A 25,007-nucleotide genomic window follows, 5' to 3' on the forward strand; every position below is an offset into this window, starting at 1 on the left:
AACTTTTCGATTTATGCTTACTCCAATTTCCATGCCCCAATTCGATGTTTTCAATTTTGGAACAATATGTTTCAATTTGAATTTCGAAATTCCGGCTTCCGATTTTTCTGAATTATTTGAACCGTAATTGAAATATATATGAGATTCCGATTTTCAATTGAAAAAAAAGAAATCCAAATTACACTTCAAATACATATATTATTCTGTATTTTATGTTTTAAGGTGACCAAAAGTTGACAATTTTCGAATTCCGGCCATTCTGATCCAATTTTTTTTTAATTGGAAAAAAAAAATCTTTTTAATTTTTGAAATTCCAACTTTTTCGATGTTTTCTGTAATTGAATTGGAACTAGCTTTTTACTTCGTAAGCAAATCGGAGTTTTTCTGAAAGAGCTAATTTTGACCCGATCCGTCCGATTTACACTCGTAGCCACGACCGATTATATATTATTCACATCATATTCATGCTTCCCCTTCTGAAGCTATCATTCATTCAAAATTAACTGGTGATAGAAAATATGCATATTCAACATACCAAAAGCTAGACAATAAAACACGACGAGATCATAATCATTACGGGTTTTACAAATTGACGACCACAAAATAAAACAATGCTAACATACAAATATACACAAAAATTCAAGTGTGTTGTGCCGTTTCAGTCACATCTACACGATTAATTATTCGAAACATATCACGTCTCTATCGAAGCAACCAAGCACAAATAAAATCAAAATACAAGGTGGTTTCTCAAGGGATTTTGCTGCCATTAAACAATAGAGACAAATCCATGATGTATCTATCACTAACACCAATAATTGCTGCTTAAATGCCATACAATTTCTATATGAACTTACATATCGATTAACGAGAAAGTATTGCTAAATAAAAATAAGCAAAAAGTGTACATATAAAACAAGCTGAGACATAATATAGTATTCCGGCTACTGTTGGATCTTGATCTGAGGTCCCTGCACACGGGGACTGATCACTGTAACAAATCTGAAAGTGTCGAAGGCAGATCCAATCAGAAGAGTAAATATTCAAGTTGTAATAAAATGCTTTACACAATCAATTGTGTCTTCGTAAAAATAAAACGTGCATAATTTTTTTGCTAGCCTAAGTTTGATGTCAAAGCTCAAAGGGACTTCGATCAAAGTCAAAGGAACTACAATAAGGACTAGGAGCATATATTTGTCGAAAAAAATTAACGGAGACCTTTTTGCTGTGTACGAAAGGACCATCTTATTCTGATTGCCCAACGTTTGTAAGTTACTAGTTGGATCCATGCATGAAAGCAATAGTGAGAGTTCGAAAATCCAAGATTTGATTGCAAAACATAAAACATCGAAACCATGAAAATGCATATCAACTGACTTGTATCGACATTCGAAATTTCTGCCAACAGTTAGATGCCGAATGGTAAAAACTTTATGTTCTTGCCCTCGCAAAGAGATTTTTCTGAAGTTTAGCAGAATTTTTTGAACACGTACGTTCTGCCTATAAGCAGCGGCATGCAGAGAACAACTTGGGTTATGATAGGGTGATTGTGTGGGCAGTGTCTACAGCTTCAGTTATATTCAAATGCTCCGATATGGTTATTGTTCGAAACATTTTCAAACTAAAGGATACTACACAGTAATCTACATTGCATCCTAATAGCCCGATCTGCATCTATATTCACTAGATACTTGGAAAAACATTCGTATCATATCATTTTGTTTATATGAATATAGCATTTCAAGAGGGCCACAACAAATCTACCGATGAATGTACAATTAGGGCTCGAACTTGGTCCGACAGTTTAATCCCACTAAGTACTCTTTGCACAGTGTCATAATATTCCTCACGAAAGATTCATGCAGATGAAAGTAATAGAACCAAACGAACTTATCAACGCTGGCTTTCCAGATATGTGATTTTAAAGCTATATTCTGCAGATTCTTGGGAAGTTTGACCAAAAATTACGACTCCCCCGTAAATAAAGAAACATTTGATCATTTTTAAAGCCACGAAACTCTTGTTTTTCTACATTTTCTCCACATAATGTTCGACTATTTTCAGAACAAAGCCATGACTTCGAGTCTTCGAGTATAAGAGCAAAAGAACCACAAAAGCCATCGATCACTACAACTCGACAACCTAAGTCTTCTAATAGAGTTTTTGGGGAACGTAAACTTCTATTTCTCGTAAATCATAGGAACTCCTAATCACAAACAAGTTCAGGACAGCAAAAAAACACGATCATTACTGATTCACGATATTCCTCATGCTTTCACTTTCACCCCCGTAATACTAATTCCACTATTTTCACGTTATCATCATAAAACTGAATCAAATTCACACAAAATTTGATATCTCGAAAAGACGGGCGGAACGAACAGATCACAGATGAGAATAGGAACTACATACCTCGTGCAGAACTCCGACGCAGAACGAACCCCATTGTAACAAACAAACCACATCAATACAACCAACAGAGCATCTATTCACACATTAAGGTTCCCAAATCCCAAAAAAAATATATTAAATAATTAAAAATCCAGACCTAGGAATTTGAACTAGAAATGTCAAATTTCATCAAATCCCAGTTTTAAAGCTCCAAAATCCGTCAAGTAAAAATTCATCCGATCCATGTACGAATCGTACAACTATTCACACTACCACCATCGATGCAACAATTACTTCAAAAAAATTGCGAAAAAATAAAAATAAATTGAGGATACTGAAGAGAAAACGCTCCCACCAGTCGAGCATGTAGAGTCCGAACGTAACGTTGTAGAGATAAACTTTGCGCTGAACCCAATTCATTTTCTTCTGATCTGTGAATGAAATTGGTGAATTGAAAAACCACATGGATCGATAATTGAAGTACGATCGGAATTGATTCTTCAAATATATGAATTTACCTGTAGAAACTTCGTCGGATGGTGGAAAATGAAATTCCCCGAAATCAAGTCTGGGCTGCTGCAGTAGTCTTCGTCTTCAATTCGCCATCATCACCCAGCAGAATAGTTTTGACATGTTTTCCAAGCTCCTCCTCCTTCGACCTTTCCCTTTTTTGTTTTTTAGGAAAAATTACCGTCAACTCCCTGAAATAAAGTCAAATTACGAAAAGCCCCTTTTTGTTTGGATAATTGCAACTACTTCCTTTAATTATGTATTTTCTTACAAAAAAACCCTCATAGTTGGTAAATTTGTAACCGTAACTCCGTAAGGATGGACGTATATAATTGAGGGGTAGTTGTAAAAATTGAAAAATCAAGATTTTTTGTAATTTGACATTACCTTAGACGGATTTGCCGTAATTTGCCTTTTTTATTATTACAAGTAAAACTAAACTAAAAACTAAATTACTTATATTTAACTCTTTGATTATAATGATAAATTTACACAATTTTATATATTTTAGTCAAAAATCAAAAGTGTCCAATGCCATGCTTCAACTAAAGTGTTTCTTGGGATAATACAAATAATTATTTTGAACTATCTTTATAGATGAAAATTGGCTGATTCAAATAAAAATTTAAATGTTTCCTTACTTTTACATATGAGCAAAATACCGAAAATTCGAACCGAAAACTAAAAAATTCGAACCGATATGAACTGCCCGACTTAAAAACCGCATTTGCAGTAAATATTAAAAAATCGATTCGAGTGCAAAACGACGTCATTTTGATGTCTTGTACAAATACTTCTAGATAGTGTTTGTTTTGTCTTGAGGAATGAATGGTATGATGTTAAACTCATCGAGTTGTTTTTTGCTTACTTGACTGTTAGTAATGGCCTTGATTTATTTAGTTCTTTTTGGAATTTTCAAAGGGTTATTTATTTGTTAATCGTCAAACAACTAGATGAAAAAGCTAAATTCGTGATTAATAAAATATGGGTTTAATGCCAAACCCATTCGAACTGAATGGTAAAACCGAAATCGAACCTAAACGAATTTGATACCGAAATCGTACATCGAAAACCGAAAAATCTATTAACATGAACCTGAAAAAACTCCGAAATATTTGGTTTTTAAAATGGGAAAAATAGAAATTATCGGCACGGCACATCTTTGGATTTCCGTGATAAAGACCTATCAATTGAATAATTTAGTGATAAAAGTTTATTTGATTTTATTTTGTAAGATTTCTTTTTTTTTTTTCAATTATCCGGTGTGATACTGATTTTTATTTTTCTGCACTTTGTGCGCTCGAAATTAGGTTGGAGGTTAAAGAAAATAACAATTTATTTTTTTATTTGCATCCCGGAAAAAAAAGAAAAAAATCAATAAAAAATGTACTATCCTTTATTATTTAATTCATAGTGCATTGTGACTGATTTATTGTGTTTTGAGGGTGCGAAATGCTATTATTGTTTTTTAATGGTGCAAAGTGCCAAAATGTTTCAAGGATGCAAAGTGGGATTAAGCCAAATTATTAAAATAGATTATAAGCTTAAAGTAGATTGTAAGCTTAAAAGAACTTATAATCTATTTTTAAAAACTTCACCCTATTTTGATGGAAGTGGATGCTAATTACCCGTTATTAACCCCAACCCCCCACTCTACAAATAATTAAACCCGAACCCCCACTTCCGTCACGCGCAATATATATAACAGCCCTAATTCCCCAAATCATTTTTCTTCACGTATTTGATTTTGTTTCAGAATCAGAGTTACAGTCATGGCGGACATGGACCTGGACGATCTGTTGGATGCCAAGCCACGCGCCCCGACCCGAGTAGTTCGATTCGCACCCAAAGGCGGCAAACTCAATCCTAAACCCAAAATTGAACCTTCTCAATCACTGCCACCTTCAGCATCCGACCCCATGGATACACTGCCTCTACCGAAGAAAGAAGAACCTAAGCCCGAAATTGAACCCGATATTAAGCCCGAACACGCCAACGGTGCAATGGAGATGGATGTCGAGGTGAAGCCCGACGTGAAAGTGAAGGAAGATTTGATGGAAACGGAGGTGGCGGAATCCGTACTCGACTCCGTAGTTAAGGAATCCACAGTTGATGAAGTTGTTCGCGAAATCGACGTTTATCTGAACCATTCTGTTGATCCTAATACTTGTGTAAGTGTCTCTTTTTTTTTTCGGCGTAATTCCATTTTTAATTTGTTTAGTATCTGTTTTCGATTTATTTCCGTTGCTCGTGTACTGTTTGTTATATCGATAATAGAGAGATCGGATTATAATAGGATGTTGTTTCTTTTCCTCAGTTGCATGTGTGGCAGTATCCACTTAGGCCACTGTGGCGACCATACGAATTGGACGAAAAATGCGACGAGGTATGCACAACTTTATCTGCAAATGAAATGTGTAGATTTTGTTTTTTGATGTAGTTGTTTTCTCATCTCATCAACAAAAGTATTCGGTAGGATTGAATGAGAGCTCTGTAATATTGTTCAAATTTTAGGTGAAGGTGAAGCCGTCGGGTGAAGGAGTGGAGATTGATTTGGCTGTTGATACCTATTCCAAGAATTATGACACTACTGCTGATCCCAAACTGCAGATGCAAAAGCAGGTATGTTTTCCAGGTTTTCTCAAATTACTTGAAAAGATTTTGGTTGAGATTAGTGATAAATCTGTTAGGTTGGTATAGGAAGTGAGTAATTGATTAATGTCAACCCATTTTGAATGCAAAAAAAAATTAACTTTATAATTGGTCATATGTTTAAGCTGACTGCATGGCGTGCTTAGGCATTAATTGAAAATGCTAGCCTCCCTCTTGTCTTCTTATTGATATGTATACTTTGGTTTATTTGTTTAATTGCTTACTGTTTTGATTAATGGAGTTAGTATCTGCATCATATCTTTTTATTTGTTTTCTTTATAGACTCTTAGGTCAACATGGATGCCACCTCACGCAAGTGGGCAGGCTGTTGCGGTTCTCGTTGGAAATAAGGTAGGTTGCTTTTTTCTTCTTAAGCGCTAATCTATCTCCAGTTTCTCTGAATTTTTGTACGAGTTTGAGTTTTTTCATTTATGTTTTTTTGTCTGTCATGCAGTTATACTTGAATCCTATTCATGCAGTTGTACAGCTCCGACCATCGATGAAGCATCTTGACGCTGAAGATTCTAAGAAGAAGAAGACTAATGCGCGCAGTAACACTAAAGATAGTGTGAAGCTGGAAGATCCCCAACCTTCTGGCGCACAAACGAAGCCGGTTTGTTATCTTGCTTTGACATGCTTGTTGACTTGATACCTCGTTACAGTACTAAATATTCTGCTGACTTCCTGTAATAAGTATTTCATAGCTAAATGGTTTATCGTTACCTGACAGAAACAGTAGTGATTTTTAAACCTGCATTCTTTGTGATTAATAGCTGTTGCTCGTGGTATACAATGTACTTTAGTTGATGTCTAGACAACTAAAAGAATCATAGATCAGTTGTGCAAAGAGAGCGAGAGACTTCATCGTTTCCACATTCCATATTTACTTGAGTAAAATTCCATTCCTAAAATATGTAGTTATACAATTTCCTTATCTCATCATTAGTTCTATTCCCTTATTCCATTATACTGGTTTGTCTCCCGAAGAATGAGTCAATACAATTGTAAATCCTTTCATTTCCTACTTTAGGAAGACTCTGATGTCTATTATCTTTGCTATAACAGTTTTAAGGTGTTTTAGTTATCGTATCATGCGTCAAGAAGAATACACAAAAGTTCAATGGTTCTCCCAACTGTCTCCTTATATATATATATATATATATATATATATATATATATATATATATATATATATATATATATGTTTGTTTTTCTTTACCTGATGAAGGGGAGCCCAAGGTCCCTGCGAGAATGCTATTATCCCCTTCGTTTAATATTTTTAAGCTATTGATTTAAGGCAAGATGAAAAGCAATGCAGTTGATTAAAACTCAACTTCTCTTAATTTTCCTTTTTCCTTTTCCAGGACTGGGTTCCTCTGAAGTACCATAGTGCCAGGAGTGACATGGCAGCCACATATGTGAAAAAAATGATGGCACGAGAAGTCGAAGGCTCCCAGATTTCCTTTTCCATGAGCTCGTATGCATTTAAATGTTGCCACTTCCATTTTTCCGAGTCTTTCGCTAACAGATGTTCAGTGAACTGTTTGGCTTCCAGGACATCATATAAGTTTGTTTCTGAATTTATTTTTTTCTTATCCAAATTGAAGGAATGACTATATCAATAGCTTGTGTCCTGGCACTTCTAGTGGCAGTTTCAGTTCGAATGTTCCTCCGATAAGGTAACCAAATGTGACTTTGCAGATATGTCGTGATTTTTCTGTTATTGATGTTTTAGCAAGAATGCCAGCTGAAAATTGATTTTCACTAGCTATAGTGCATTTGTCTGTTGATAATAAACCTCTTTTGTACATTAATTGTTTATTTCCATCATAAATCTTTGTCCTGAATATTTGCTTAGTTATTTTGATTGATGTAGGCTTGTCTTACATTAGGGTCGGTTCAGAATAATCTCCTTGTATATTTTATTGCTGGAGACTCTTAACTCTGAAAAGTGAATGAAAATGAGTTTTTCAGATCAATATGAACAGTAACTTTTTTTGGTTGGATGAATGAAGGAGATCACCTTACCTGGTGTTAGTCAATATTTGAAGCTGAAATGATTTTTTTTCCCACTCTCTGCTATATACTTATATATATTATTGTGAGAGCTGATCATTTCGTCAACCATGTTGTGTATGTGATTGATGGTAGTATTTCTAACCTCAGATAGAAACTTAAAGTTACTCCATTCCTTCTCCCCCATTTTTGATCTGCATTTTGTGATAAAACATGCATCCCTTACGAAGTCGATATGTTCTGCCCCATATTTCTTCTTGAGTTGATTATCGTTACCCTTTTTGTTGCTGAAATGAATTATATATTCTTTTTTATAAGTAGTTCTTTGGGTTATTGTACATGGATATGTTCGTCTTATATTTTGGTGTTGCTTCAGGTCCTTGCTTGCTTTACCGCTAAAAGAACGTTTTAAAACTTGGCTCCTTGAGGTATGTGGCTACTTACCTTGATTTTGAAGCTGTAACAATTCTTTCCTATCTTTGGATGTTTGGATATTGTTACCTATGACTAGAGATAGGGAAAATTCTATGTCGCAGTCCTATTTGGATTGATAGGGCCCTGTAGATCCTATTTGTCTTCACCGTACTTTATCCTATTCAGACCACCTCGGGTCTTTTCTATTTCCGGCTTTGGTATTTGTAAGATATGTGTTATTTTTTCTTCAATTGATTTGTTAAGTTGTTGGAACAGGCCAACACAGTTCACAGATTTGATGCTCTGAAGCACCTTGGCCCAGATGAGTCTATTGAAGAAGTTTTAGAGGTCTTGCAAGACCTTGCTCGATTAGTTCAAGGACTTTGGTTTCCAAAAAGTCGGTTGGTGTACGGAATTGATCATGGACTTGATGTATTAGCTAGGGATTATGTTCTTGCTTTATTTAGCAAGAATGTGATCATTACCAACTCTCAATTACCTTTACGGCCTCAACTAGCTAATGCGATGAAAGATGTACTAAATGTATTGGCTGTAGAGAGACCTGCATTTGATGACTGGAAACTGAAAGCAAGTCCAGATTCGAATTTCATGAAATTCAATCAATCTATTGTAAAGAAGCACGAGGAAGAGTGGCAAGGCGTAGAAAAGAAAATTAATGATGATTTCAATGTAGCAAAAAATAAGGCTGCTATGAGGTCTAATGCAGCCAAGAAACCTGCAATACCAAAAAGTTCTAGTAATGTAGAAACAAGGACCCCAAATGTATCAACCTCCAGAACTGCCATGTCAGATGATGTTCGAGAAGCTATAAAGAAAGCCCTCCAAAAACTTTTCAAGAGTGTCAAGGTTTGCAGGTAAGACACTTAATTAGATCAAATTAATATTTTCAAGTTCTTATATGCTCTCCCACAACTGGGTACAGCCGTATAGAAGCTAACATGTCTTTTAAGCAGCCATTACCTTAAATTTGAACTAAGTCTGCTCGTTTAGGGAAATTCGAAAAAAAAAAGTGTTGTTTGGTTGCACTGAAATTAAATTAAACAGAAAATCTATGAGTTAGGAAAATCCTGACTTTCACATAAGTGCTGGAAAATGTATTGCCATTGCCATAGCTTTTACACCTCAAGAACAAATTTGCAAGAAATTAATTCCAGCTTTTGTCTACTTACCATTCATTCTTCTTGAATAAATTGTGTCATATGCTATTAGGTCTCTTTATTTTTACATCAGTGCCTTCTGACTTTCTCACCATGTACTTCATTTTGCATTTTCGTATGCAAGAACTTTTTAAATTTCCTCTTGAAAATGACAACTTTTAGATGGCCTTGAAGGTCCATGCGAAGTTATTCTTTCTTCTGTTAGGCATCGGTATAACTTTGACATGATTCATGTTATCACTCTGACGTAATAGGATCCTAGATAACTAATCTAAAGTTGAAAATTTGTCTCAAATGAACTCAAATCTTGATACAAGATTTCATTCTGTCGTTATATTCATACTTATTTATGCTTTTAAAGATGAGTTAGTAAATATTTCTCCTATCAGATGCTGATTACGTTATGGTTCATGGATCCATTTCCGTTTTAGGGGGAAAACAAAACAGCTTTATTTTGTGTTTATGGATTCTGTAAAGCTGATGGTTTAACGGATGAATAAAACTTAACTACGATTTAATACTCTTAAGCTATCCTAAGATGTAGATTCTCTCCAAGGAATTTATGATATTACTGAACCCAGTCAAAGTAAGGGACCATCATTCTTTTTCTTGTTTATCATAAATTTCCCAATTCTTCTGTGTAACCAAATGACCATGAATTGAGGGAAAGAGGATCTTATCACGAAAATTCATTTTGCGTTTTGTTGCGTAATGGAAATTTTAAATTATGCTATTGCAGTTTGCAACAAATTAGCCAGCGGTTAAGGGATATGGCAGTTTCTGAGTCTACACGTTCAACGGGATTTTCCAGAGAGGCAGTAGCTGCTGCAAACAGCATCGATGCTTATCCAGATGAACTTCAGGCAATCATCAGTGAAGTAGCTGTCAATATTCATGGCATTTGTGTTCCAAAATCATCACCAGATCACCCCCAATACGACCCATTCAGGTTACACCCACATTCTAGCCACTCTTCTGTACTTGAGGAATCAATTTTCTTTCTTGTATAATAACGGCATTTTTTGGTACTTTCCCTTTCAGGAAAGTTGTGATTGATCTTTTTATTGCTGAAGGACCAAATGCTAAGATTAAAAAGGCTTCCATGGTTGAGGCTGCTAAGGTGGAACTCAAAAGGGATATACCTCCAAATGAGTATCAGAAGGTACTTATGCTTGTGCTATTGATGATGACGACTGCAATTGCGTTTTTATTTATTTATTACAATACAACCCTGTTTTAATATAAAATACTCATCTTTCTCATATACCCTTCGTTCAAAGTGCCTTTCAAATGATCACAATTATTTGTTTCTGCTTCTCGAAATTACCATGCTTATGATGTTGCCTTTGTTGTCATCCTTTTAACATTTTTTTACCACTGCGAGAAAACGACCTTATGAAATTGCTAAATATCGGGTCTGTGTTTTCCCAATCTTTATTATACTGGTACTTCTGGTCGTTCTTTATTTAAAAAAACTAGCAACTTCCTCTGACAATCACTTTCTGTGTTCTAAACTCTGTACGACCTAACTGCACTTGATAGATATGAATTGTCAAAATTCAGAGTTGATAAGAGTTTTATTCGTATGCCTTCGAAATCGATGCTCCGAACGTTATTCATAGTTTTTCTTTCGGTTCCTGATTCTTGATGTGTGTTGCAGGTCGTACAGGAACTGTGTCTATCTCAAGGCTCTGCATGGGTCCTGAAGAGTACTGGCTGAACAATCCAAACCATTAAAGCCTAATCCGACAAATTCATATACCATCGTATGAGGTAATTACAAATACATACAAATGAAAAAACTGGATAATGTATCCGTGATTCTTATCTGTTTTAAAAGAAAAATCTCTACATTTGGAGCCAATTCCAAATATCCTACCAATTCCTTATTTCTTAAAATTTTAAGGTGTCATTGGTTTGTAAAAAAAGAATCGAGGATGTATTGGAAGTATTATTTGGTACAAGCATGTCATTTCTTTAATAAGAACATTTATCTGGTGTGCGCATTATTGCTTGAAATTAATCATTTGTTAGTTTTTGTTTTTTCCATAGATGATTAAAGTCGAACACTTGCATGCAATATTTTATTTTAGTTTTGGTGGAGCCAATATTTGTGAAATTATCTAAATCTTCCTTGTTTGGTTCAGGATTCTATTTTGCTGGAATTTGGAAAAATCAAACAAATTCACAAAACAAGGTAATTAATTAGATGTAAAGTTGATCGAGGGTCCAACGAACAAGTAGTTAAAGTTTTTTTGTCTCTGTGTCCTGCATTTTTCGACTGTTTAGGTTGGATTTCGAGTCTTAGATATATCATATATGGTGTTGCAAATTTTATTTGTTCGACAATATCCTGTCGTTTTTATTCTGATTGATAAACCTGGCAATAATTTTACTTATATTAGACCGCCTGTTATTTGGAGAGAAGGAAGTATGGTCATCAACAATGACATAAAAAGAGAGGGTATTTGGATCTTTTTTTCTTAACGAGAAATGACCAATTTACCCCCACAAAATCATGAGATATGGGTGTGGTGGTACTCAATGCAGTGAGAAACATGCAAGAAAAGAAAGAAAAAAAAAGAGAGAAAAATGCCTCTTATGATTTTGATGGATAATCATTTTTGTTAAACTGAATTTTTAAACTTGTAATTATCATTAACAATCATGTACGGGAAGATAAAGAAATTAGTTTTGCTATCCCTATTTATAAATTTGTAATTGCCAATTTTATGAATTTGCAAAACCCAAAAAAGATAATTATACTCCCTCCTTCCCGTTTTATTTGTGGATTTGGGCTTATGTACATCTATTAAGAAAATTAATAAATGTGTCATAGCTTCACCATTAGTTCTTTTAAGAATTGTAACGGCAAATTTGAGAAAAACACATTAAATGCTTTATTGAAATTCTAAAGTGACAATTATTTTGGAAAAGTAAAATTTTATCTAGAATAGTAAATGAGGAGGAAGTATATGTACTAATTTTAAAGGGGTAATATGCTAGGAGTCCCTCAAACGAAACTTAATTTGAACTAAATGACAAATTCAAATCAAATTTTTTAATTAAATCCTTAGTTTGAAATAATATATGAGCCACATCCCTAATTTTTTTATTATTCCCATCTTGCCCTTATACCTTTTTATAGTCACGTTTCTTCAATTAACATTTATTTTTCTTCTTTTTATTTTTTTTCTGTCACGTTCTCTCCCCCTCTATATTTCTTCTCTCACGTTCTCTCTCCCTCTCCATCTTCTCTCTCTCTCTCTCTCTCTCTCTCTTTCTCTCATCTCTCTATATCTCTTTTTTTCTCCTGTAGAAGCACGACCGAAGGCCGTTGCCAGCATTGATAGGAGAGGAACAAGCAGCAACGATGGTGGAGGTGCGACGACATGGGCTGTGCGGCGGTGGATGAGGTCGTGGTGGAGGCGGCGAGTTAGGGGATGTGCGGCGGTGGATGGGGTCGTGGTGGAGGCGGCGAGTTACGGGTTGTGCGGCGGATCGGAAGTTCGCAAAGGCTGTGCGGCGGCGGTGTTGGGGCAGATCTAGGGTTGGTGGGGGCGGATCTAGGGTTGGTGGGGCGGATCTAGGGTTTGGTGGGACGAATCTAATTTTTTTTGATTTTGATGTCTATAGATGTCTGTGAGTGTCTATGAGTGTCTGGCGGCTGACGGCTAGGGTTCAAATGAGAATTTAGGGTTTCAAATGAGGATTTAGGGTTTTAAGATGTCTGTGGGTGACTACGGATTACTACGGTTTCTATGGGTGTCTGCAAATAACTCTGGAATTTTTTTTTTTAAAAGTCATAATTTTGAATATTATGTAGAAAAAAATAAAAATTCATAATTTTGTATATTATGTAGAAAAAAATAGATTCTTAATGAGAAAAAAAAAGATAGACATATTCTACGAAAAAAAATAACGAAAATGCTAGATGCAAATTAAAAATGTTAAATAATAGCATAGAACATCATAGAATATTTATAATCTGACTTAATTTCGAATTTTGTGAGGTAGGGGCATTTTTGGAAAGAATTTTTATAAAGGATGTGAATCAAATTTTAATTAGGCATGTCATTTAGTTCTAATAAGGTTTGTCACTAGGGACTTATATCTTAAGACCCCAATTTTAAAACTATTTTAGGGTTCTTGCAAACAATAGCTCCATAATTTTATTTCACCTAGGCGAATAATCCCATATAAGCATTTAGAGCAACTCCAATGGAGAGACATTAAAATGGAGCATTAAACATTCATTTGATACTTGATATAATACTTTGATACTTCTAGAAAAAAAATTCACTCCAACAACAAGTATCAAATAGATTATCAAATTTTAAATATGTGAATAATTATATTATTAAATGCCACGTGGCAAATTGTGATAGGTTAATAGAGTGGTTACATTTTTGATACCTCATTTTCCAGGGAGTATTTTTGCACCTCGGGGTGGTTGAATATCAAAATAGTTCTCCCTTTAATGCCTCCATTGGAGGAGGATTTTTTAATTTTGGAGCATCAAAGTGGTAGTTTTTTAGTTTGATACCCCATTTAGTTCCTCCATTGGAGTTGCTCTTATGTACACGAGGCATATCAAAACGTTACTCGAATCTCTCCTCTTGTATCCACTCAAAGGTGCACGAAATTGGGTCCCCATTTATTTCAATGAATTTCCAGCCAAATTTGGGTATGTACCAAATAATTTCTCATATGGAATATCAGTCTAGTCCTATTGTGAAAGTTGCATCCAATAAATTCCCTGGCATTTTGTTTCAAGAACAAAACTTTTTATCTTATTTTAATACTCCGTTCTACTTCAATATTTTTAGTTTTTACCCTCACTCCGTAGGATTGGAACACGCATATAAAAAAATATAGTGGAAAATTAATAAAAACTTGGGTAAATTATACCGACACCCCTGAGGTATGCTTAAATAACTTGAAGGTCCCTGTGGTATCGATAATTACACTCATCCCCTTGAAATGTAGTTATAAACTCTAATGGGATAATGCATTGGATACATTATTACGATATAGTTGTAACGGTCTATTGGTTTCAGGAAGTGGTGGAGACAACAAAGACTTATGGGTGATTTAAGACATATTGAGGGAGCCATGTCATCCCATAACTCCCCATAACTCTATGTTATCTCCACCACTAGCTAAAAGTAATAGTCCATTAGAACCCTATCGGAATAATGTATCCAATGCATTATCCCGTTAGAGTTTCTAACTACGTTTCAGGGGGTGAGTGTAATTGTTGATACCATAGGGACCTTAAAATTATTTAAGCATACCTTAGGTGTGTGTGTGTAATTTACCCTAAAAACTTACTCATTACTTTTTTACGCTTTCAGATTTGAGTTTCAGCTATGTTAATTGTTATTAACACTATAACAAACTAGTATTTCACCCGTGCATTGTACGGATGTTAGCTTCATACTGATATTAATACATATTCTTATATTTATACTTATACTGATATTCATACTAATACTCATACTTATACTAATACTAATATTAATACTAATACTAATACTACTACTGATACTAATATTGTTACTTATTATTGTTACTAATTCTGATATTGATACAAATACTAATACTGATACTAGTACTGATACTAATACTCATATTCATACTCGTACTAATACAAATATTAATATTAATACTAATACTAATACTAATACTAATACTAATACTAATACTAATACTAATACTAATACTAATACTAATACTAATACTAATACTAATACTAATACTAATACTAATAATAATACTACAACTGATACTAATACTAATACTACTATTGATAGATACTGATATTAATACTGATATTGATATGTATACCGATACATATATTGGTACTGATACTATACTGATACGGATACGGATACATATAGGGAAACAGACACTAATACTAACTGATATTAACACTGATACTCATACTAACACTTATATTAATACTGATACTGATACTGATATTGATACTCATACTAATGCTGATATGAATACTAATACTAATCATAATACTAAGGGTAAATTACACCACATCCCTAAGGTATGCTTAAATAACTTTAAGGCCCCTGTGGTATCGGTAATTACACACACCCCCCTGAAACATAGTTAGACACTATAATGGGATAATGCATTGAATATGTTATCCTGATAGAGTTCTAACGGATTATTACTTTTAGCTAGTGGTGGAGACAACATAAAGTTAGGTGGTGACATGGCTCCCCCAACATTTCTTGAATCACCCATAGTTCTTTGTTGTCTCCACCATTTCCTGAAACTAATAGTCTGTTAGAACTCTATCGAAATAACGTATCCAATGCATTATCTCATTAGATTTTCTAACTATGTTTCAGGGGGTGAGTATAATTATCGATACTACAGGGACCTTGAAGTTATTTTAGTATACCTCAGGGGTGTGGGTGGAATTTACCCTAATGCTGATACTACTACTAATGATGATATTGATATTGATACTTATACTGATACTAATACTCACACTATTACTAATACTAATACTAATACTAATATTAATACTAATACTAATACTCATACTTATAATGTTAGATATACTAACATTAATACATATACTAGTACTAATATTAATATTATTCCTAGTACTAATATATTAATTTGCTAATGCTACTATATATTAATAGGCAAATGTTGATGGTAATACACCAATGCTAATATTAATTCTAATGTTAATGCTAATTTAATTATGATAATACTAACGCTAATAGTAATTATAAGTGTAATGCTAATATTATTCAAATCCTTATCCTATAAACTAATCATAATTCTAATATTAATCCTAATCCTAATCATATTCTCAACACTAATCGTATACCTAATCCTAATTCTCTTAATTCTAATGCTTGTTCTAATTCATATTCTAATCTTAACTCTAATCTTAATTCTAATCCTAATACCAATCATTATCTTAACCTAATATTAATACTAATACTAATACTAATAGTAGTCCTAATCATGATCATAATCTTAAGGGTAAATTTCACTTTTCCCCTTATACTTTAGCTCGATATCACTTTACCCCCTTCTACCCTCAATTGCATCGATCTGCCCCCTTGTACTTTGGCTCGTTATCACTTTACCCCCTTCTACTCACAATTGCATCGATTTACCCCCACGTACTTGAAAAATTGTCTCAATGTGGTCATCGCCGTTAATTTTCAGAACTTTGACTTTAACAACGTTTAATCTAAGTATGAAAATTACTAAAAAGTCAACCCTCCAGTTTAAATAATTATTAAAAAAATAATTTATTTTCTTATTTTTTTATTTTTTTATTTTTTTATTTTTTTAATAATTATTTAAGTTGTGAAGGGTGTTTTTTTTAATTTTCAAACTTAGATCAAACGGTGTTAAGGTCAAAGGTGTGGAAACTAATGGCAAGGGCCACATTGAGACAATTTTTCAAGTACATGTGGGAAAATCGATGCAAATGAGAGTAGAAGGGGATAAAGTGATACCGAACCAAAATACAATGTGGCAAGTCGATGCAATTGAGAGTAGAATCGGGTAAAGAGATATCGAGCCAAAGTACAAATGGGCAAATCGATACAATTGAGAGTAGAAGGGGGTAAAGTGATATCGAGCCAAAGTACAAAGGGGGAAAGTGGAATTTACTCTAATCTTAATTATAATTATAATATTAATATTAATTCTAATACTATATTAATCCTAATTATAACAAGATTCCTAATCATAATATTATTACTAATACTAATTCAACTAAATTAATTATAATCCTAATTTTAATGCTCATACTAATTATAATCTCAATTCAGATTTTGCACTAATTTTTTTTCAATGATCTATTATTTTGCATAAAAAAATAATATTTAATCTCTCAACCTTCATATCAAATTTCTTTTGTGTGGTACATGAAGCATACAAAAACACATTAAATATATTAAAAGTTAATATATAATTATATTATCAAACTGATATTAAAATTATTTAAAATATTATAAGTGTATAAGTAAATATTAAAATGTAAAAAGAACACAAATTTTTGTTCATAGGATAAATTAGGATAACTCCCCTAAACTTAGGCTAAATTACAAAAAACATCCCCAGCCATTGGTAGTTATCAAAATTCCGTGATGTTTGTTTGTGTTTTACACGACACTCTTATGGTGTGATATTTTACGGAATTTTTTGTATTCCATGTAATATCCCAAAAATGTGGATTCTACCCCTACAGACATGGGCATTTCTTTTGTGTTACCGTTTAAATACAAAAAATACCCTTAGGGCAGGTAATTGTAATACTAAAAAGTTGTGAATATGTTATTTAAGAAGAATAATGATTCGTGTAAAGTTCCCTTAAGGGTAATTTTTGTCTTTAAAAAGTGTCATAATGAAATGTCGTGTCTGCAGGATAGAATCAACATTTTTCGGGAAAAAAATCCATGTAATAAAAGATTTCGTGAAACATCATATCGTAAGGGGTCGGTGTAAGACGGAAACAAATATGAGGAAAATTTTGGTAATTACGAATATGTGGGGGTGTTTTTCTTAATTTAGCCTAGGTTCAGGGAGTTTTCATAATTTATCCTTGTTAATAATATACAATTTAAATTGATTTAGACGTTTGACCATATATTGGAAACTAACATAAAGGTTGAAACTAATAAAAAATTATCAAATTTCAAAAATAAATGGAAAATTAAAAATTAATTGGATCTTTGTCTAAATCAGTCGAATATATTGTGATTTAAAAAAAATAGAGGTATAAAATAGATATTAGATTCTTATAAAATAAATAATTTTATTTTACAAATATATAAAAAACGAAAATTAACAAAATAAATATATTTTATTATATATGATGGGAAATAGAAAACGTAAGAATATTTCACTAATTTAGATATATGATCCCAAAAAGATAGCGAGATATATACAACTAGTATTTCACCCGTGCGTTGCACGGAGGTGAGTTTCAAAATTAGAAAACCAAACTTATGTAAATGACTATCTCTTTATAATAATAACAATTCAAGTAAAACAAAATGGAAGGAATAAAAAATATAAACTTTATCTCTTAATTTAGAGTCGTAACATATGAAATTAAGTTAAAGATTACAAATAAGAAAACTTGAAGCGCGCAAAACACGATATCAAGATTAAGTGAAAACATTTAAAACACAAGGATAACTCTATTTCTTGGATTGCAATCTACTACACCATGTGAATCTAAGGTAACAACAAACACGGTAGCAAAGAAGTAACACAATATATATTCAAATAACCTGCAAGTTCATTACTAATAGCATTCAATTAGTGATGCACATTACTCAAACAACAATAAAACTTATAAATATTGCAAAAGAGATATGATGTATACGTCACTACCAGTATTGATACCAATGTTGATACCAATACCGGTACCAATACTGATACCAATAGTGATACTAATTCGATTAATACTCATACTCATAGTAATATTAATACTTATAATACTAATACTAATACTAATACTAATACTGATACTAATACAAATATTAATACTACTATTGATACTAATAATAATACTGAAACTAATACTAATACCCATACTCGTACCAATATTAATACTAATACTAATAATAAAACTAATACTAATATTAATATTCATATTGACACTAATACTAATACTAAGAATAAGACTAATATTGATACTAATACTAATAATAATATTGATACTTACATTGATGATTATAGTGATATTGATACTAATACTAATACTAATACTAATACTAATACTAATACTAATAGTGATAGTGATACTAAAACTAATACTAATACTAATACTAATACTAATACTAATACTAATACTAATACCAATACTAATACTAATACTAATACTAATACTAATATTAATACTAATAGTGATATTAATACTACTATTAATACTAATACTAATACTAATACTAATACTAATACCGATAGTAATACTAATACCGATACTAATACTGATACTAATACAAATATTAATACTAATACTGATACTAATAATAAAACTGATATTAATACTAATACTCATACTCGTACCAATACTAATACTAATACTAATATTAATATTCATATTGATACTAATACTAATAATAAAATTGATACTTACGTTGACAATTATAGTTATATTGATACAAATACTAATATTAATACTAATACTAATACGGATACTAATACTAATACTAATACTAATATTGGTACTAATACTAATACTAATACTGATACTAATACTAATACTAATACCGATACTAATATTAATATTAATACTAATATTGATATTAATAATAATACTGATACTAATACTAATACTCATACCAATACTAATACTAATACAAATAATAATACTAATAATAATACTAATATACATATTGATACTAATACTAATACTAATACTAATACTAAGAATAATAATAATATTGATACTAATAGTGATAATAATACTGATACTTACATTGATAATGATAATTATATTGATACTAATACTAATACTAATACTAATACCAATACTAATATTAATACTAATAATAATAATGATACTTACAGTGATATTAATAGTGATATTGATCCTAATATTAATACTAATAGTAATACTAATACTAAGACTAAGACTAATACTAATACTAATAAAAATAATAATTCTTATACTGATACTAATACTTATACTCATATTAATACTCATAGTAATATTATATTAATACTAATATTAATATTTATACTGATATTGACACTAATATTGATACTCATAGCAATATTAATATTAATACTAATATTGATATTGATATTGATACTGATATTAATACTAATACTCATACTAATACTAATACTCATAGTAATACTAATATTAATATTGATACTCATACTGATACTCATACTAATACTGATACTCACAATCATACTAATACTCATACTAATATTGATATTGATACTGATATTAATACTGATATTGATAGTGGTACTAATATCGATACTGATACTGATATTGATACTGATACTGATACTCATACTCATGCTGATACTGATATTGATACAAATGTTGATACTGGTACTGATATTAATACTGATACTGATACGAATACGAATACGAATACTGAAACTGAAACTGAAACTGATACTGGTAATGATACTGATAATGATATTGATATTGATACTGATACCGATACCGATGTCGATACCGATATTGATGATGATACCGATACTGGTATTGATACTAATACTGATATTTAGGCTAATATTAGTATTAATATTAATACGAGCTAATTGCAAATACCACCCCTGTGTTATCTCTAATTGTTAAATAACCCCCTGTGAAAAAAAAAACTCACCAACACCCCCTTGTGTTATCATTTTCGAAGCACACTGCACCCTTTGTGATTTTAGGCTTTGACTGAAGGTAAAATTACAAAAATGCCCTATAGGGTTTTTCAACAATTAATAAAGCATATTATAATTTTATAAATACTAGTATTACACCCGTGCGATGCACGGTGAATACAAATTTCTAATTGACAGTAAATATACATTTTAAATTGATAATTCAAAACAAATGAGGTATATTTGCATATATTCAAGTCCATACAATCATGTTTTCGAAAAAAAGAATAGAAAATTTAATAGGCTAGTTAATCACTTTATAACATGTTTATTAACGATATTTAGAGTATCATATTCCGTTGTTAGTACAATATATAACTGTTTAACGTCATCAGACTTATGTAAGAAAGTGTTCGGTTACAATGTAAAAAAAATCAATTTCTGAGAAAATCGATGTTTGGACAAATAAACTACTCGGAAAGAAATGAATGTATGATTGAACAATAAGATATTGCCAGACTTAAGCCACCGGGTTGTTTCCCCTTCATTCGCTTCACGTGCACGTCTCTATTGTTCCCAAGTAGCTTCAATCTAGAACCTGGAAGCCTGAACGACAGTTTGAGACATAATTCTACATCCGATCCTATGATCCTATATAGTACCCGAAAAAAATGATAAAAAATTTACACAGGAAGATATAATTTGTGAGTAACAGGTTGATGGTACCCTAAATATTCTACATAAGCCCGTTCATATGTCACTGTAACATTTAAATTACAGCATAATCCAAAATCCATAAGTATAACAAAACATAAGATGTTATAAGTCATAACCAAAACATTCCTACAAAATTCCGAAGCACATTTTACTATCAATTAAAGAACCTATGAGACAACATACTAATTGCCAACTTAACAATTCTACTACAGAAATGAATGTGGCTGACGGAACATAATTACCTAAATGGACTAAAAATCTAAAAAACCTATCACTAATTATAAAATACAGTAAAACACAAATTCTAAAATGCGATAAAAAAAATTCTAAAATCTAAAATTCAGAATTACTAAGTGCTTAAAAAACATAATAAAAATTCAATTAAATGTATTGTGCAGTTTATCTCTAAAGTACAAACACAAACACAAACACAAACACAAACACAAACACAAACACAAACACAGTACATCATACACATAAATTGCACTGCACGCATGGACAGATCTCAATGCACACATTAGCGCACACACATTTCTTATCTTATGTGAAGTAAGCATCGAAAATAAGAACCTACAAATACGCGGAAGTTCAAAAATTCATACCCGAACAAACTTGCTTTTTCATACTACTATTGTATGTTCAATCATCAGACAGTTGAAATGAATACAACCGGCAGTGATACCAAATAGATCGGGAACGCTGAGCTCTTAAGAGGTAAGAGAAAAAACCAATTAATGAAAATGACCTCTAGAGAAAGCAATAAAAAACATCATAAAAGTACTGAATGTAATTATAGCAAAACGGTCGCTGGAACTCTTCATGTATATAAATTCCAAATACAGTTTTATGCAGAATGTTACTTTTAACGAACTAAAAACATTAAAAATAAAATCAAGAATAATGGTTATTTGACAAATGATTATGGTCGATTGGAAAGGTACAGAAGGAAGTTGTTATTTTATTTTAGTCCCAGTTAGCTTACCCGATGTAACATGCTTTTATGTCGTAAATAAATTCCTTGTCATTGCATCTCCAACCAAAATATCGGTACGAACATGAAGCCCCAATACCTTAATAACACCATAGGTGATAACATTTGCTTCATCTCCTTTCGATGGAGCAGCCTAAAGTTATTGGAAATAAGAACATTAAGCATATCGTCTTAGAAACATCAATGAAAACTGTTTTATATATAGATTTTCTTCTATAGTAATTTAATTCTTTTTTTACTTAGTATAGATTATCTCTTAAACTAACTCATTTGGTAGAGAAAGTATATTAAAAAAATGCAGAAATAGTAAATTTTAATTTACCTTTGCGTAGATATCAACATCAGAGTCTGGTTTAACATGTTGCTGTCTCTCTCGTTGACAATTTAGCCGGCATCTCTGTTCAAAGAATAAAAGAGAAAAAATTATAACAGAAGCCTTGCAAAATATATTTACTCTCCCATATATCATAATCAAAGTTATTTATGTTGAATCAAGAAACTAATTCTTTTCTGAAAAAGTTAAAAAAAAAAACTCAAATATAGTTGTTATGATGCGATAGGTGATGAGAAATAAATAAAAAAAAAAATCCCAGATGACCTGCAAATAGCTATTTGCAGCACTAAAAACTATCTAACTCTCGGTAAAAGAAATGATCGCTCTTTGCATCATAATTTGATTGTTTATAGTTTTCTATGGCGCCTTGGATTAAATTAACTGAAATAAAAATATTAAATGACTCAAAACATTAAATCCTTGAGAAAATAAAAAGGAAAAAACGATATAAAATGCATAATAAGAATTCGTATAAATGCATAATAAGAATTCGTATAAAATAACTGAAATAAAAATATTAAATCCTTGAGAAAATAAAAAGGAAAAAACGATATAAAATGCATAATAAGAATTCGTATAAATGGTTCCGCTAAAAAAACTAATAAAAGAATGCAAGAAAACACCCAAGAGAAATTACCGTCCCACATATTTGCAGAATTTTTTTATCGGATAAACGTGATGAAGACGTGGTGAGAAAAGTAGTAGGAAAGGGGTATGTATTGTTCAGTTATGCAAGATTTTCTCGGAAGCGGTTTTGTAAAAGAACAAAAGAGATATTCAGATTTTTTATTGCAAAACTACCCAGGGAAACATAAGAAATTACAAAAACTGCCCTTAGGGTTTCTAACCCTAAAAGGTGCCACGTGTCAACGTATTAGGCCAAGGATTGTCTTTTTATATATACATAGATAGATTATATATATTTTTTTATTTTGTAAATATTAAAAATACAAAAATATAGAATAAAATATATATTATAACATTAAAAGTTTTTATATGTTTTTTATTTATTTTTTACATTCTATATTAAATAAAGAAAAGAAAAGAAAAAAGAAAAAAGAAAAAAAGAAAAGAGCTTCTTCTCCAGAACCCGGCCATTGCAGATCCCTCCCTTCCACCCAACTCACAGGCCCTCACTCATCAACCATTTGTTCATCCGGCCGCCGCTTCTGCTCCGCCGCTGTTCACCACCATCTCAGCCCTCCACCACCACCACCACCACCATCTTCTTCAAATTCTCCACCCAGAACGTCTTCGAAATTTAGTTTCCACCAATAAACTTTACACGTGCCTCAAACCTTACCACAATCTACTATTTTGATGGCGGTGGCGGCGATAAGGCGAGCAAGAGAAGAGAAAATCACAAAAAAATGCAATTTTTTGACCTAGCAGGTTCGGCCGTCAAACTCGTCGCCGTCGAGAGAAATCGTTTGGAGATGTTGTAAATAGGTCGTTGCTGTAATTGGGGCTGGGGTTAGCCTCAGATTGTTCGGATTCGGCTCCGATATGTGGATTGCAGAATAGGAGGTGATGATGTTGAACTTGGGGTTGGGGTTGGGGTTGGGGGTGGGGATCGGGAAGAAAACAATGATTTTTTATTTTTTTATTTTTTTTAATGACATATAATATTTGTCACTATTATTTTGAATTCTAAAAATTATAATTTGGTCCTATATATTTAGGTTATTCATAATTTAACCAATAAGGTTATTTTTTATTTTATAAAGGGGTATTTATGACATTTCACCCTAAAAATACTATTAAAAATCGCACAATCCGCGAGTGAGTGACATGGTTTTGCCTCTAGGGGTCTCGATGCTCTGACTTTGATAACACAAGGGGGTGTTGGTGAGTTGTTTTTTTCACAAGGGGGTATTTGACAATTAGAAATAACACAGGGGTGGTATTTGCAATTAGCTCATATTAATACTAATACTATTACTAATATTATTACTAATCTTAATATTTATACTAATACTAAAATTAATATTAATACTATTTCTAATACTAATATGTTAACATTGTTAATGTTAATGCTAATGTACATATTCTAATGCTAATACTAATTTTAATGTTAGTGTTAATCTGGATATGCTTATGTTGATTATAATTGTAATATTAATATTATCCAAATCCTTATCCTATTCCTAATCCTATTCATACACTAATCATGATTCTAATCCTAATCATAACTCTAATCCTAAACCTATTTCTAACATTAATTATAATCCTAATAATTTTACTACTAATAATACTAATGCTATGCTAATGTTAATTATAATTATAATTCTAACCATAATCCTAATCCTAATGCTAATCATAATCATAATCATAATACTAATACATGTCACTAATTGTAGTACAAATCAATAATCATAATCTCAATTATAATTATAATACTAATATTAATCATAATCATAATCATAATATTAATTATAATACTATATTGATCCGAATC

At 31.9% G+C, this 25,007-nt stretch overlaps 2 protein-coding genes and 1 long non-coding RNA gene across 3 annotated transcripts; 1 reads left to right on the forward strand and 2 right to left on the reverse strand.

The window, feature by feature from the left end:
• Positions 1–542: 542 nt before the first annotated feature.
• On the reverse strand, positions 543–3,055 carry LOC105974540 (hypothetical protein). The gene is made up of 4 exons (XM_012999656.2): positions 2,910–3,055; positions 2,727–2,822; positions 2,413–2,485; positions 543–1,002 (listed from the first exon to the last, which is right to left on the reverse strand). The coding sequence occupies exons 2-4, from the start codon at positions 2,809–2,811 to the stop codon at positions 945–947; spliced, it is 216 nt and encodes a 71-aa protein (XP_012855110.2). The 5' UTR covers positions 2,812–2,822; positions 2,910–3,055; the 3' UTR covers positions 543–944.
• Positions 3,056–4,460: 1,405 nt separating this feature from the next.
• Positions 4,461–11,565, forward strand: LOC105974557 (SIN-like family protein). The gene is made up of 13 exons (XM_012999673.2): positions 4,461–5,072; positions 5,219–5,287; positions 5,416–5,523; positions 5,836–5,904; positions 6,008–6,166; positions 6,918–7,030; positions 7,161–7,232; positions 7,946–7,997; positions 8,260–8,858; positions 9,901–10,110; positions 10,203–10,323; positions 10,822–10,934; positions 11,309–11,565. The coding sequence occupies exons 1-12, from the start codon at positions 4,674–4,676 to the stop codon at positions 10,879–10,881; spliced, it is 2,031 nt and encodes a 676-aa protein (XP_012855127.2). The 5' UTR covers positions 4,461–4,673; the 3' UTR covers positions 10,882–10,934; positions 11,309–11,565.
• Positions 11,566–20,815: 9,250 nt separating this feature from the next.
• LOC148768332 (uncharacterized) lies at positions 20,816–24,132 on the reverse strand. The gene is made up of 4 exons (XR_016033072.1): positions 23,187–24,132; positions 22,538–22,612; positions 22,207–22,348; positions 20,816–21,158 (listed from the first exon to the last, which is right to left on the reverse strand). It is a non-coding gene; the product is annotated as an uncharacterized LOC148768332 (long non-coding RNA).
• Positions 24,133–25,007: the final 875 nt, after the last annotated feature.

The sequence above is a fragment of the Erythranthe guttata genome, chromosome 8 (genome assembly GCF_056151865.1).
Source record: "Erythranthe guttata isolate IM_541 chromosome 8, IM_541, whole genome shotgun sequence".
Classification (NCBI taxonomy): domain Eukaryota; kingdom Viridiplantae; phylum Streptophyta; class Magnoliopsida; order Lamiales; family Phrymaceae; genus Erythranthe; species Erythranthe guttata.

Coding starts and splice junctions, on each gene's coding strand:
- LOC105974540 (XM_012999656.2), bottom strand. CDS start 2,811: ATGAATTGGGTTCAGCGCAAAGTTTATCTCTACAACGTTACGTTCGGA. Junction 2,486..2,726: donor GTGGGAGCGTTTTCTCTTCA/GTATCCTCAATT, acceptor ATGTGTGAATAG/ATGCTCTGTTGGTTGTATTG. Junction 1,003..2,412: donor GCGTCGGAGTTCTGCACGAG/GTATGTAGTTCC, acceptor CGACACTTTCAG/ATTTGTTACAGTGATCAGTC.
- LOC105974557 (XM_012999673.2), top strand. CDS start 4,674: ATGGCGGACATGGACCTGGACGATCTGTTGGATGCCAAGCCACGCGCC. Junction 7,998..8,259: donor TTAAAACTTGGCTCCTTGAG/GTATGTGGCTAC, acceptor TTGTTGGAACAG/GCCAACACAGTTCACAGATT. Junction 8,859..9,900: donor AAGAGTGTCAAGGTTTGCAG/GTAAGACACTTA, acceptor ATGCTATTGCAG/TTTGCAACAAATTAGCCAGC.